The 13,689-nt window shown below is 43.4% G+C and overlaps 1 protein-coding gene across 1 annotated transcript; it reads left to right on the top strand.

Annotated features, from left to right (window-relative positions):
• Nucleotides 1-12,281: 12,281 nt before the first annotated feature.
• Nucleotides 12,282-13,469, top strand: LOC137505415 (piggyBac transposable element-derived protein 4-like). Its single transcript, XM_068233525.1, has one exon. It carries the CDS (start codon nucleotides 12,282-12,284, stop codon nucleotides 13,467-13,469), a length of 1,188 nt encoding a protein of 395 aa, XP_068089626.1.
• Nucleotides 13,470-13,689: the final 220 nt, after the last annotated feature.

Raw genomic sequence — 13,689 nt, 5'->3', positions numbered from 1 at the left:
GCGGTCGTAGCAGACAAGACAGACACACGAAAACAGGGACAAGCGAGAGATAGGATCCACAGCACTAGCGAAAAGTGGCTAGCGCGATCCAGGTACAGAGTAGCAGAACAGAAGGATCCACAGCACTAGCGGAAAGTGGCTAGCGCGATCCCAGGAGACAGAACAGAAAAATCCACAGCGCTAGCGAAAAGTGGCTAGCGCGATCCCAGGAGACAGAACAGAAGGATCCACAGCGCTAGCGAAAAGTGGCTAGCGCGATCCCAGGAGACAGAACAGAAGAGATAGCTGGTAGCAACCGCTGAACCAGCTATACTCCAAGAACAGAGATCAGAACCATTTCCTGTCGACCACCGCTGGGACAGGACAACAGCAACAGAACAAACAAACAAACAGATAAACAATCCTAACTGCACTATGGAATCTGCCTAGCACAGTTTCCAGGAATTACTCTAAGCTGATCTTCAAACCAAGAGCATGGCTGACACTCTCCAGAGTGTTTCACAGGAAGACTCCTTATGAACAGCAAAGCATTGTGGGACACACATAGTACTTATAGTACACGCCTCCAATGAATGTGGCCAGGCAATTTGCATGACAACATATGCAAATTCCTCAGCAAGCACAAGCTGCAAAACTGACAGAAGCTCTTCTTTCCAGAGTCCTGCAGCATGCAAACCTACACAATGGTCAAAAAGCTGCCTGCCTGCACAGGCAGCTGAGCAAATCATCACAATAGGATGTGTCAAAATGGGTGCAGAACAAAATAGTTCTTTCAAAGTGGAGAAAGCAGCCAAAGCTTCAGGGGACCAGTGGTTGGTATCTGCCCCTTTCTTTGTGAGACTGGTGAGGGGTGCAATGACTGTGGAGTACCCCTTTATGAACCTTCTATAGTAATTAGCGAACCCTAAGAACCTCTGGAGAGCCTTCAGTCCTACTCGCTGAGGCCACTCCAGGACAGCAGAGACTTTGGCAGGGTCTATAGAAAGGCCCGAGGTAGAAATTATGTACCCCAAAAAGGCGACAGATGTAACCTCAAAAATGCATTTCTCCAATTTAGCATAAAGCATGTTCTGTCTTAGCTTGTGCAGCACAAATCTGACATGAGCCCTGTGTTCTGAGAGGTTATCTGAGAAGATTAGTATATCATCCAGATATACCAGGACAAATTTACCCAAAACCTCCCTGAACACCTCATTAATGAGTTCCTGAAAGACGGCCGGAGCGTTACACAACCCGAAGGGCATCACCAGGTACTCGTAATGCCCATCAGGTGTGTTAAAGGCCGTCTTCCACTCATCGCCCTCTCTGATCCGCACCAGGTTGTATGCACCCCGCAAATCCAATTTTGAGAAAATCTTAGCATTGGTGATCTGAGTAAATAAATCGTCTATCAAAGGCAAAGGATAGCGATTCTTTACTGTGATTTTATTCAGACCACGATAATCAATGCATGGCCGTAGACCTCCGTATTTTTTCTTCACAAAAAAGAAACCTGCTCCAGCAGGTGACCGGGAAGGGCGAATGAACCCTTTAGCTAGATTTTCACGGATGTACTCCTGCATGGCCAACTTTTCCGGCCCAGACAAATTGTAGAGATGACCTCTAGGGGGCATACAACCAGACCGGAGATCGATGGGACAATCGAAAGGGCGATGTGGAGGAAGTTTATCGGCTGATTTCGGACAAAACACGTCTGAAAATTCAGAATACTGATCCGGCACTCCCTCCATGTGAATCTTGGTCTGGCCCAAGGCTACCTTTGCTAAACAATGATGAAAGCAATGGGACGACCAGCTAGTTAGCTGACCAGTGGCCCAATTAATCTGAGGGGAGTCAAGTTTTAACCAAGGCATGCCAAGAATGATCGTGGAGGTTGTCATGTGTAACACAAAAAATGCAAATTCTCCCTATGCAGCACCCCTATAGTGACTTCCACCTCTGGAATCTGTGACAAAGGACTGTTACACTGCAAAGGAGAATCATCCACTGCCGTAACTTGAATAGGTGGTTTTACCGGGGTGAGCGGAATACCCAATTTTTTTGCAAATTCAAAATCCATAAAATTAGCCGCTGAGCCTGAGTCAATGAAGGCTTCAGTGACTTCAGATTTATCCTCCCATGAAACATTACAAGGAAGAAGCAACCGATCATCATCTAGGGGTAAAAATTGCACGCCTAGGGTATTACCCCCAACTACTCCTAGGCAGTAGCGTTTCCCGATTTCTTAGGTCAATTCTGTACTTTATGACCCTCCTCTGCACAATAAAGACAAAGCTGCTCTGATATCCTGCGTTTCCACTCCGCCTGAGACTTTTGACCGACCAATCTGCATTGGCTCAGGTGGAGGCGAAACGGGAGGAGGTGGAGTCACAGGGGGCGCAGCATGGGATACCATTCTCCCATGGTTTCTACCCCGGGTCTGTCTCTGATAGCGCAGCCGACGATCTATCCTAATGGCCGATGAAATGGCCTCATCGACGGACTTAGGTTCAGGCTGACTTAACATAAGATCGGAGACCTCATCTGACAACCCTGATAAGAAACAATCCAAAAGGGCAAAGGTGTCCAACCTGGCTGACACTGACCACCTCCTAAATTCAGCAGCATACTCTTCAACCGGACTCTTGCCTTGACGTAACAGTTTGAGCTTCCGCTCAGAAGTCGAGGCAATGTCTGGATCATCGTAAATTATAGCCATGGCTTTAAAAAATTCCTCCACAGAGGTCAGGGCTAAGTCTCCGGTGGGCAGACTGCACGCCCAGGTCTGAAAATCACCTGATAACAAAGTTTTAATAAATGTGACCCTTTGGGCCATAGTTCCTGAGGATCTAGGTCTCAACTCAAAGTATGATAACACTCTACTCCTAAAATTTCGGAAGTCAGATCTGTGACCAGAAAACTTTTCAGGTACAGGCATACGTATGTCTGTGCTAGGAGGAGATCGCACTTCATCCACAGCCGTCTGGAGGGTTTGTATAGACCCGGACAAAGCGTCAATTAACGCCTGGTAATTACCCAGCACTTGGTTGATGTTATCCACTGAAGTGGTGTGTGCCCAGACGGCCGGTGAGTGCGTCCATTTGTATTTGGTCTGCCGTTCTGTAACGATCGGTGTAACATAGAGAGGATCTGATTATCGGTGATCTGCAGTATCACCGAGAATACAGATATATACCCGATTATTGATGATCTACAGTATAACCGATAATCCGATATACCTCTAACCTCTGGACACCTGAGTAAGATGAGTGTTTGGTGCAACAGTAATACTTTGAGGAGAGCACCCGTATTGAGGGTGCAAAGCAGTAAGGAATACTGCCCAAGAGCAAGCTCCTTCCAATGGCCTGAAGCTCCTCAAGGGGAGGAGTCAGGCTGAGAGAGGGAAGGACCAGAGTGCAACAGACAGACAGATAAGATACAGTGGAAAGAGACGGATACAGAGTCCTAAGACAAGCAAGGTTTGGCAACGGAGTATCAGATATAGCGAGGTACAAAATCAGAGATCAGAAGAGAGGTCAGGAAAGCAGAAGGTCATAACAAATAATCAACAATGTCTAGTCTATAGGTGTGAGCTCCTTGATCACCAACACCCTGGAACTAGTCTGAAGAATAACAGAATGGTAAAGCTAATTCCTAGTCATGGGTGTGAGCTCCGTAGTCATCAACACCCTGGAACTAGTCTGAAGAATAACAGGATGATAAAGCTAATTCCTAGTCTTAGGTGTGAGCTCCGTAGTCATCAACACCCTGGAACTAGTCTGAAGTATAACACAGATAATACACAGTATTCCTAGTCTATGGGTGTGAGGTCCTTGATCGTCAACACCCTGGAACTAGTCTGAAGTATTTCAGAAATAATACAAATTCTGACAAAAAGGTCTGAGTGCTACCACGTAGTGATCGCAACGGCAGACAACCAGAGAATGACCAGCACCCAGTATATATAGCAAAGCGCTCTCCAGCGCCTCCCCTAAGTGCTGGACCAATGGAAAGTGGTAGAACCGTCAGCTGACCGGCTTGGTCAGCTGACTCCCTTCTGGCTGTCATATAAGTTCTGCCTCTCAGCGCGCGCGCGCGTCCTTCTGAACCTGTGTGGACTATCAGTCCCAGCCACACCAGACATGTGTTGTAAAGCACCCGCTGTGCTGGACGCGGAATCCGCCGCACCGCTATCAAAGCATGCGGCGGTTTCTCCGCGTTTGTCCATACTACTAGGTGTAGGTCCATGCGTGCTAACCGCCGCGTTGGACGCAGAATCAGCCGCCCTGTTTTGAGTACACGCGGCGGCTTTTCCGCGTTTTCTCACAGCACACAAGACATTGGAGTTTGGCTATTATGTAGCCGAAATCTGTCTAGCAGCAGGGAATGCATTGTCTAGCACAACTCTGGCTATGGATAGTGGTGGTGTTGGGTTAATGGGTGCTCAGCTATAGTATAACTGAGGAATCTTCAGCTAAGGTGGTTCAGACGAATGTGTTTGGGGTAATGGGCATTTGGCTAGACTAGAACTGAGTGCCAGGAGGTTAATTTGGGTGCTGGAAATAGTGGTGGGCACTCAGCTATAGTATAGCCGACAATGGATCATGTAAAACTGTGTGTCATTGTATTACATTACTGGCTGCATTCATATGATTTTGGATCCCGTAGCTTGGTACTGTATAACTGGGCACAGAACATCAGACTGTATATTTAAATATGACACCCCCGACTTTATCTGCTCCAATGTGACCTCTACCGGCTGTGATACTGCCCATCCAGACAAACCCACACTACTTCCTGTATTATCCCCAGCTTTAGCCTCACCCTTATCGTGTTTAACTCTGCATTTAATGCTTACTTGTCATCCTTCCTCCTTATACGTCTAACTTTAACCTTGCATCTAACTTTACATTTTCCCCAAAACCATAACCTAATTTAGTGGTGTCAAACTAAAAAAAGGAAGGGGCCAAAAAATAAAACAAAGTCTAATTTGTGGTCCAAAATTGTAATAAGATTCGACATTTATTGAACAGTTTCAAATTAAGTGGCATAATTATAGCGATAGTGGGAGGGCCTGGGAACCCGCTCACACTGTCCTTCTGCAGAGCAGAAGTTTAGTATTTTCCTGCTCCAGTGCTGCTTCGCATTAACTCCGACCTTCCTGACAGTCACATGCTCTATCCTGCATACCTCTGGCTGCATGTCATGTGATCTGTAGGAAATATAGAGTGTGCAGCTGCTGGGAAGAACAGTAGAGGCATGGCGAACTGCAGGAGCAGGAAAATATTACACTGCTCCGCTGTACTACTCTGCTATGTGGAGAGAGAATGCCAGGTGGAAGAAATTTGTAGGTGTGTGTGTGTGTTTTACCAGCCACATGGAGGAGTTTGTATCCAAGGAGGGGTCGTGTAGGCTGTTGCTGCACCTGTGCTTAAACTGACAATGTTTCAAACAGAAACACGACTTCCTCTGGATGAGGAAGGCAGTGTACAGTTCCTTTACTGCTTACAATGATGCACATTTTAAGCTTTCAATGGCCACATAAAATGGCAAGAAGGGGCCACATTTGGCCCATGTGTCATGGGTTTGACATCTGTGACCCAATCTGTCACCTAACCTTAACCTAAATCCTTGAAAAAAAAGACCTAACACTAATCTACTGCTAATCCTAATTTATCCAAGTAACTTCATCTCTCTGACTTCATTTTCATCCCCCTGACACTAACCTTCTCTTACTTTCTTAAGAAGATACATTAGCATTGCTTATTTACCAAGTCCCAGTAATCACTGAAGAGATGTTCTGTGCTCAGATGAACTGCAATGCAAACCACAGCATTGTCCATGGCTGTTCCAGTTTTCACAACTGCTTATTTTATTTGTGTCTTAGTAAATGCTTCTAACATAGCTCAATCAATACCATACTGTGTTAATTTACTATGGAATCTCCAGTGAGCTCTGAGGATCCCCATTCAGTAATACACCACTGGTGATCTAGCAAGCCTAGATTGACATTTTTGGCTGTGTTTTGCTATAAGATTAGAAAGTATTGCAACACTCTTTTGGGTTATGCTTAAACACTGCAGAAACCATTTGTTTACATTCCTTTCAGCAACCCCTAATGGTGGCCATACATGGTACAATTTTTTTATACAATCTTACCATTTCTATGTAGTATAAGGGTAAATTAAGTGAATATACTGAAAGGATAATTTAGGCAGCTCCCTTATATTACATAAAAATGGTAAGATTGTATGAAAAAATTGTACCATGTATGACCACCATTACAGTGATCACATATTATCCAAGCAAGGGTGCTACATTCTAAACACATACAAATTGTATTCATCCTGACCTGATTGGCTGGATAAAGAATAGGATCCCTGTAGAGAGTACTAGGTTATCACTGAAGTAGCAGTGGTGAATTGGCCCAGCTGTGTTGATACTGATGAACAAAACTAGCAGATAAAATTCCAAAATAGGCAAGGTATGTAGCTGGTTAGTTAAGAGAAACATAGAGCACTGAGCTGAACAAGACCAGGATCCCCATACAAAGCAATCAAAAAATGTGTTCGTTAATTTGCTAAAAATATATCCAAAAATGTTAACATCTTTGTGAGTAATCCTAAATGACAGAAGTTTGACAACACTAGTAAGCCACACCAAACACTAAGAAACACTAAGAGATAGATAATTGGGATGTGGGTTGGCACTGTTGTAATGCCAAGACAGCATAGAAGCAGAGAATTAGCTGTTCAGCATTCATCTATAAACACAACTTGCTTTGAGAAAGTGCAGGCCTGCTTTATTTCAAATCACTTTACAAGTGCCCAGATGCTCTTTCAAGATATGAACCTGGAGTTAACAGCAAATTCAGGAGCTGTAGTAGTAAACTATACCACCGACCTAATTACAGCCCAGTTTTAACCAGCCTAACAAAACTAAGCTACCAAAAACAGATATAATAGATTGTTACGGATTCAATAGGAGATTCCTCCTTGATTCAAATTAAACATTAACTGACTATTTGTTAAAAAAAAAAAAACTGCTAAAGTAATATTTAGTAGCTCGTGTTTTGCTGGTAAAGGACTAATTCTTGGAACATATTATATAGTGAAATCAATTGCACTATGGGAAGAAGATGATGTGTAGGCTTACTGCGTCTTGTTTAACAGAGGTCATGTTCTTCATAATTCACAGCTAACTTGCCCGCATAAAGCACACTTTGCAAAGTGATTTAGGAAAATGATTGTACAGTATATTACTTGTATGCCATCATCTTGCTAAGTGACCAATTTAATTAATATTACTTAAACAGCAGCCTAAGCAGTATAAACCCAATGAGGATAAATAACTCGGCCTGACTAAAAAAAGCCTGTTTACTGTGGTGAAATTTTAGAGTGCCGATTCCGAGTCTTTTCTAAGCTAGCTGTAACATGGGACGTGTACCAACTCTGCAGATAATCGATTATTCCTGGACTACGTTTAGCAATTGATGTACTGTATTGCATCATTTGATTCATCAACACAAATCTGATGAATAATGGAATAATCTGCCACCCTGCCACCTCTATACTGCTCGATGCATTAAAAACAATGAGGATATTGATCTACCATTGCTTCCCCAGCTACATGCTTGACAAAAATGAATTGCTGCTTTGTGCAAAATCCATGTAACGCTTACGGCTAAAAACTTCCAAAAGAGAGGCCTGTCTCTTCTTAAAAATTAAAACAAATATGCTGTTAAAGTTAACATCCAGCTCAGAGTGCTTGAAGCATACCTGAACTCAGAACATCCTCTCTGCTCTAAAAGATAAGCAACAGCATAATGACCTTTAAAGAAAAACAATTCTTTATTACAGCTGATACAAATCATGCAATACATATGCAGTGTCTCTACTTCCTGCTTTCATGGAAGCATGCTTAGGGTTAACATCTTGTGTTTACAAATTAGCTGCTCTGCTGAGGCAGCAGAGATTCCTGAGCTGACACAGTTGAGAGATCAAATTACAGTTGTGATTAGTCACAGATGAGGGGGAATTAGACAGGCTAAACTCTCTAAATACATACAGAGTGCATTTCTATGTGTTTCCTTTCTGTGCTGTGCAAGAGTTCAGGGCCACTTTAAATGTGTGAAAATGCGAGCTTACTGCAGATGAAAATCCTGTCTTTTGACCACATGACCAGATGCTGCTGTGAGTAATACGTTATGCTCTGTGCGTTTGGCTGCTTCTGGAGTCTGAATATCATTGTCTCCACTGTTCAGAATGGAAGTGGGCTGGCACAGTCTGAGTCTGTCCCAGAAGATTACTGCCCACAGCACAGGCAGTCTGCTGTGTAGGAAGTGGCCAGTGTCTGGGATCCTTATCAGGTATTTTACAAGTGATTTATTTGGCACTAGCTAATCTAGGCACTTCTGCATAGACATAAACAGGATCTGTAACTATGCCTACAAAAACATAGGAAAACATCTGTGTGTGAACTGGAGTTTTATGTTAAATAAAAAATGACTTGCGGCCTATGCCAAGCACAATTCGTCGGTGCAAGGCAGCAAGGGCACAACTGCAGAGCCCCAACTGGATCCGTCCTAGCAGCACATTGTGTTTTATGTGAAATAAGGACAGGAGTCTACAGAGAAGTTCATAAAAAAGCAAGAAACAACTGAACATAAAAAATCATACTAACTAAATCATGTATAATAGTTATCATTTTTCATTTCTGCCAGCTTGATGATGAACAGGGATATGTGAGGGAGCAGGCTGGTGTTGTTCTTCATTTTCTGGTTGAACTCGATGGACATATGTCTTTTTTCAACCCAAATAACTATGTAACTATGTAAAATACAATGGATTAATCAACAAAATTAAGTTTTTCTTAACAAATTGATTCTTCAAGTCTGTTTAGCTACTCGTGTAGTTTCCTGATTGTTCTCCATTTCTAGAGAACACATTATTTTGAATGTTCCTGTGTGCTTTGGCCTTGTGCTGCTGTCTCTTTGTGTCACAGCATTAGAGTGGGAGAATGTATACCAGGAAGAAAATCTCTAACATTAAGAATACAGAAGGGCAGCCAAGATGAATGGAAGTCATTGTTGTATCTGTCTGCAGGGTGTCTGTGTGAGGGAGGTGGGGAGGACTGATGCAGACCAGGGAACTACTCACTGAAAGCAAAACAAAAGCACAGGTGCAGAATTTATTGAACTGCTGCAGGTGCAGCCCTTTATACCATATACAGTATTTACCAAAAGAAAAACACATCTTCAGGCTCTATTTTCCACTCATCTTTAAAGTCAGATGGATGAATGGTTTCAACTTGCAAAAGCAATTGCCCCAGCTCGTTGACTTCTCCAGCCCTGAGACTCCTGTCCCGTATCATTTGACACGGTGGTCCCACTTCCTTATTTTGAAAAGTAAATAGTCATTTCAAATACACTTTTAAGTCCTGGTGATGTTCTTTATACTACAAAAGCAAATGTAGCGTGTTCTCTTTGAAAAGGTCAACGGCAGATTGTATGAATTTTGATTTCATATATGTAGTCAAAAGTTTTCTATTGAAATTTCAGCAGTTCAATGTCTCACTGTACTCTGAAATAAAAGTGTAGAACAAACAAGCAACTGAAGTTATGGAATCCATATATAAACTAAAATGTATTCTAAACGTTTCACTCCTCAAAGTAGCCACCTTTGGTAGATATAACTGCTTTACATTTTCAGATAATGACAGCTGTCAACTACCAAGGCCAGTATTTGTTTTCTGTTTCATTTTAACATTTTTGTAAGAAGGTTTTCTGCGTCAGTTCATACTTACGGTATGCATTGTGTAATACATCATTTAGGAGAAGTATTGTGTATTGCATCATCTATAGAGTGATACGCTGGTGAAGGGCAATGTTCTCCTTGATCTTCATTGAGGTTACGGGGAGCCGCAAGACTTGCATAGGCCATTAAGGGTGGGCGGTCTGTGTGTGGTTCATTTACTCTGTCCAATGTGATGGATTTCAGTCTCGAGAATAGGTGCACTGATTGTTTTTAGACATTTTTACCTTAGAGGTCTCTATCCCCTTATATATTATTTTCACTGGTATTAAGACTACAATAATATATTTTCCATTGTTTACAATAAAAGTCACAATCCAGTAACAAGTGCAAATTGAAGCATCAGCACTTGTTTCTGGATTGTGATTTGCATTTATGTGGAGATGTGCGCTGGACTTTTATTGTAAACAATGGAAAATATATTATTGTAGTCTTAATACCAGTGAAAATAATATATAAGGGGATAGAGACCTCTAAGGTAAAAATGTCTAAAAACAATCAGTGCACCTATTCTCGAGACTGAAATCCATCACATTGGACCGAGTAAATGAACCACACACAGACCGCCCACCCTTAATGGCCTATGCAAGTCTTGCGGCTCCCCGTAACCTCAATGTAGATCAAGGAGAACATTGCCCTTCACCAGCGTATCACTCTTTGAGGAGTATTGCTGTACTCAGGTGTAAGCGCACTCTGATTTTAACTAATGTGACCACTAGCTTGAGCGCTTTGAATAACTAATAATATATTTTCCATGTTTCTAAACCATAATGCAGCACTCCACTTTTTTTCAGATAGCAAGGACAAATACCTTTCTCACATCTACTGGCTGTGTAAGGACTTCAGACATCAGAGTCCTGTATGAGAATAGGCACTGTCACATGGCAAGGAAGAGGAGAGCCAAAATATATATGTGGAACCACATTCATTGCTATCCATTACAGTTTCCTTATGTTTAACTTCCTCTACCCCATCCCAAATCCCACTATCCCAAAAACCCCAGCAGACCCATACTCATCTACCAGTGGTTGCCCTCAACCACCTTGGCTTCTGGCTCCCCAGACCCCACCCCATCCCTGAACTGCACCTGCCTATGATAGGAAACAATGCAAGGAAGACTGAGTGGCAATATATATCCAGTTCCATTGCACAGTGCATATAGTTTAATAAATTGTTGCCCCTGTGTTCTATTACACAAACGTCAGAGCTGTGTACTGTTATTAAATATGTTTACTTTTAATCAGACATTTTATCCCACGCCTGTTTGGAGCAGGTTGCATTAACCCTCTGGCAGATAATCCCGACACTGTATCGGGGTGAAAAAAGATGCCCATTTAGATAATCCCGATACAGTGTCGGGGTAAAAAAAAAAAGTTTCCCAGCACTTTACCATGGGTTGCCCTGGTACAGGGTGCGCAGTCCCCTTTCTCCGGACGGTCCCCAGTGTCTCTGATGCCTTCTGGTCAGGACGAGCCTTCAGATCCCGCCCTCCGATCCCGTCCTCTGGTCCCCTCCGGTTCGCATCTCTTTCCGCGTCCCTCCACCCTCTTATGCCCTCCGATCCTCTCCTCTGGGCCTTCCGATCACGTCCTCTTGGCCACCGATCCCGTCCTCTGGGCCACCGATCCCGTCCTCTGGTCCCCTCCGTTCCCTCCGGTCCCTCCTCCTTTCGCGTCTCCTTCCTCCTCTCCTTTAGCCACACGCAATGACGTCGCACGTGAAGTCGACGCTAGGGGGCGCGGCGGTAAATTTGAATTTGTATTGGATTGAATACACATGTATCCAATCCAATACTCAGTAAAAAATAACAAGTTTGAAACAGTATAAATAAAATAACACATAGGAAAAAAAAAACACCATTTGCTGTTTGGATTTTGCTGGTGACACTTGCACTGATATTTCTGCTGATTTTTCTGGTTTTGACCCTTGCTTGGACTATCGACTATTCTATCGACTGCCGCCTGGATTTGACCCTTGCTTTTTGATAACGACAACGCTTTGATTGCCGCCTGGATTTGACCCTTGCTTTTGGATAACGACGACGCTTTGATTGCCACCTGGATTGACCATTGCTCCGAATAACGACTACGTTTTTTCTGCCGCCTGCCCTGTAATGGCTTCCAGCTCCCGTAGACGCCTCTCCCCGCGAACCCTGATGCAGGAGTTTGATGACAGCGAGGATGAGCAGCTGTTATTCTCAGACTCAAGTGACAGCTATGTGGCGAACATGTCATCATCTGACTCAGAGTCTGACAGCGATGACTTCACCGAAGAGGTTGAGAGCATCCGCACATGGATCGCTAAAGACCCTACCCAGAATAATCCTGCCCCAGGAGGTTTGCTAGGGGAAAAAGGTGGGAACCAGTCACCCAGGATGATATATGGCTATTCCTGGCCATCCTCATCCTCCAAGGGGTTGTGGGGAAACCCCGCCAGACATCATATTGGAGCACCAACCGACTGATTGCTACACCTTTTTTTGTGACTGTCATGTCAGAAAACAGATTTAGCCTCATCATGAAAAACCTGCATTTCATGAATAATGAGACCTTTGATGAGGCCACCCATCCTGCCCCCAAACTGTGGAAGATCTACGACCTATTTCAAATGGTCATACGCAAATTTCAGTCCGTGTATGTTCCAGAAAGAGACGTTAGCGTAGATGAAAGCCTAATGGCGTATAAGGGGAGACTTGCCTGGAAACAGTATATCTCTTCCAAGCGTGCCAGATTTGGGATAAAATCGTTTGTATTGTGCGAATCTAATTCCGGATATATTTGGAATGCCATTATATACACTGGTAAAGGCACACAATTTGACCCCAGCTATAGCCAGTTTGGCCTTGCATCTGCCTCTGTCCTCTCCCTCATTTCACCGCTTCTTGGTCAGGGATATTGCCTGACCACAAATAATTACTACACCTCCCCTGAACTATATGAACACCTCATCAGACACAAGACTGATTCATATGGCACTGTCCGGCCTAACCGTCGCAATCTGCCATCAGCCTTTTCAGCTCAGAAGCTGAAGCCAGGGGAAATCACAGCATGGCAGAAGGGTAAACTGATGGCCCTCCGCTGGAAGGACAAAAAAGATGTTTCCGTTTTGTCAACAGTCCATAACACTGACACTGCTGCAGCCAAGAATCGTGCTGGGAAGACAATCCAGAAACCCCAGGTCATTCTGGATTATAATCAGACAATGGGTGGGGTGGACCGTGCTGACCAGTGCATAACATTCTACCCCGTTGTGCGCAAACAGCAGCGCAAATATTACAAAAAAATCTTTAGACATCTGGTGGAGCAGTGTCTTTGGAATTCTTATGTCCTCTACAAGAAACAAAATGACAGGCCTCTTCCTCACTTTGACTACATTTTGAAGGTTTGTGAGGAAATATGCTTACAACATCAGCAACCACAATCTGAGGCGAATAGACCAGGACGTCGTGCCTCCTATGTCGTAAATCCAGTGCGACTAACAGGACGTCATTTTGTAGAGCATGTGCCACCCACTGAGCGCAAAGCAACACCTACCCGCATGTGCGTGGTGTGCTGCTCTAAGAGGGGGCCGAATGGAAAAAAGGTGCGCAAGGAGACGCGCTTTTACTGCCCTGAATGTGATATAGGACTTTGTGCTGTCCCTTGCTTTAAAATATTTCATACTCAGGAAGTGTATTGATGTTTCAATACTTTTTGTGCTGCAACTGCTGCTTGATGTGAATTAAGATGTTTTGTTTACGTATTGTTACTATTAAATGTTTTCTTTGCCATGATTTTCATGTTTTATTATTTTATTATGCTTAGGATAAGCACTAGAACCTTGTTTGCTAATGATTTGGTAAGTTACAGGCCTGAAATATTAAAAAAAAAATTCATTGGAAAATTCCATAGACTTTTTT

This window comes from Hyperolius riggenbachi, chromosome 1, assembly GCF_040937935.1.
Source record: "Hyperolius riggenbachi isolate aHypRig1 chromosome 1, aHypRig1.pri, whole genome shotgun sequence".
Lineage (NCBI taxonomy): Eukaryota > Metazoa > Chordata > Amphibia > Anura > Hyperoliidae > Hyperolius > Hyperolius riggenbachi.
This window is presented reverse-complemented; position numbering and strand designations above follow the sequence as displayed.

Bases quoted from the DNA above. Each gene is read 5' to 3' on its own strand.
- LOC137505415 (XM_068233525.1), top strand. From the start codon at position 12,282: ATGTCAGAAAACAGATTTAGCCTCATCATGAAAAACCTGCATTTCATG.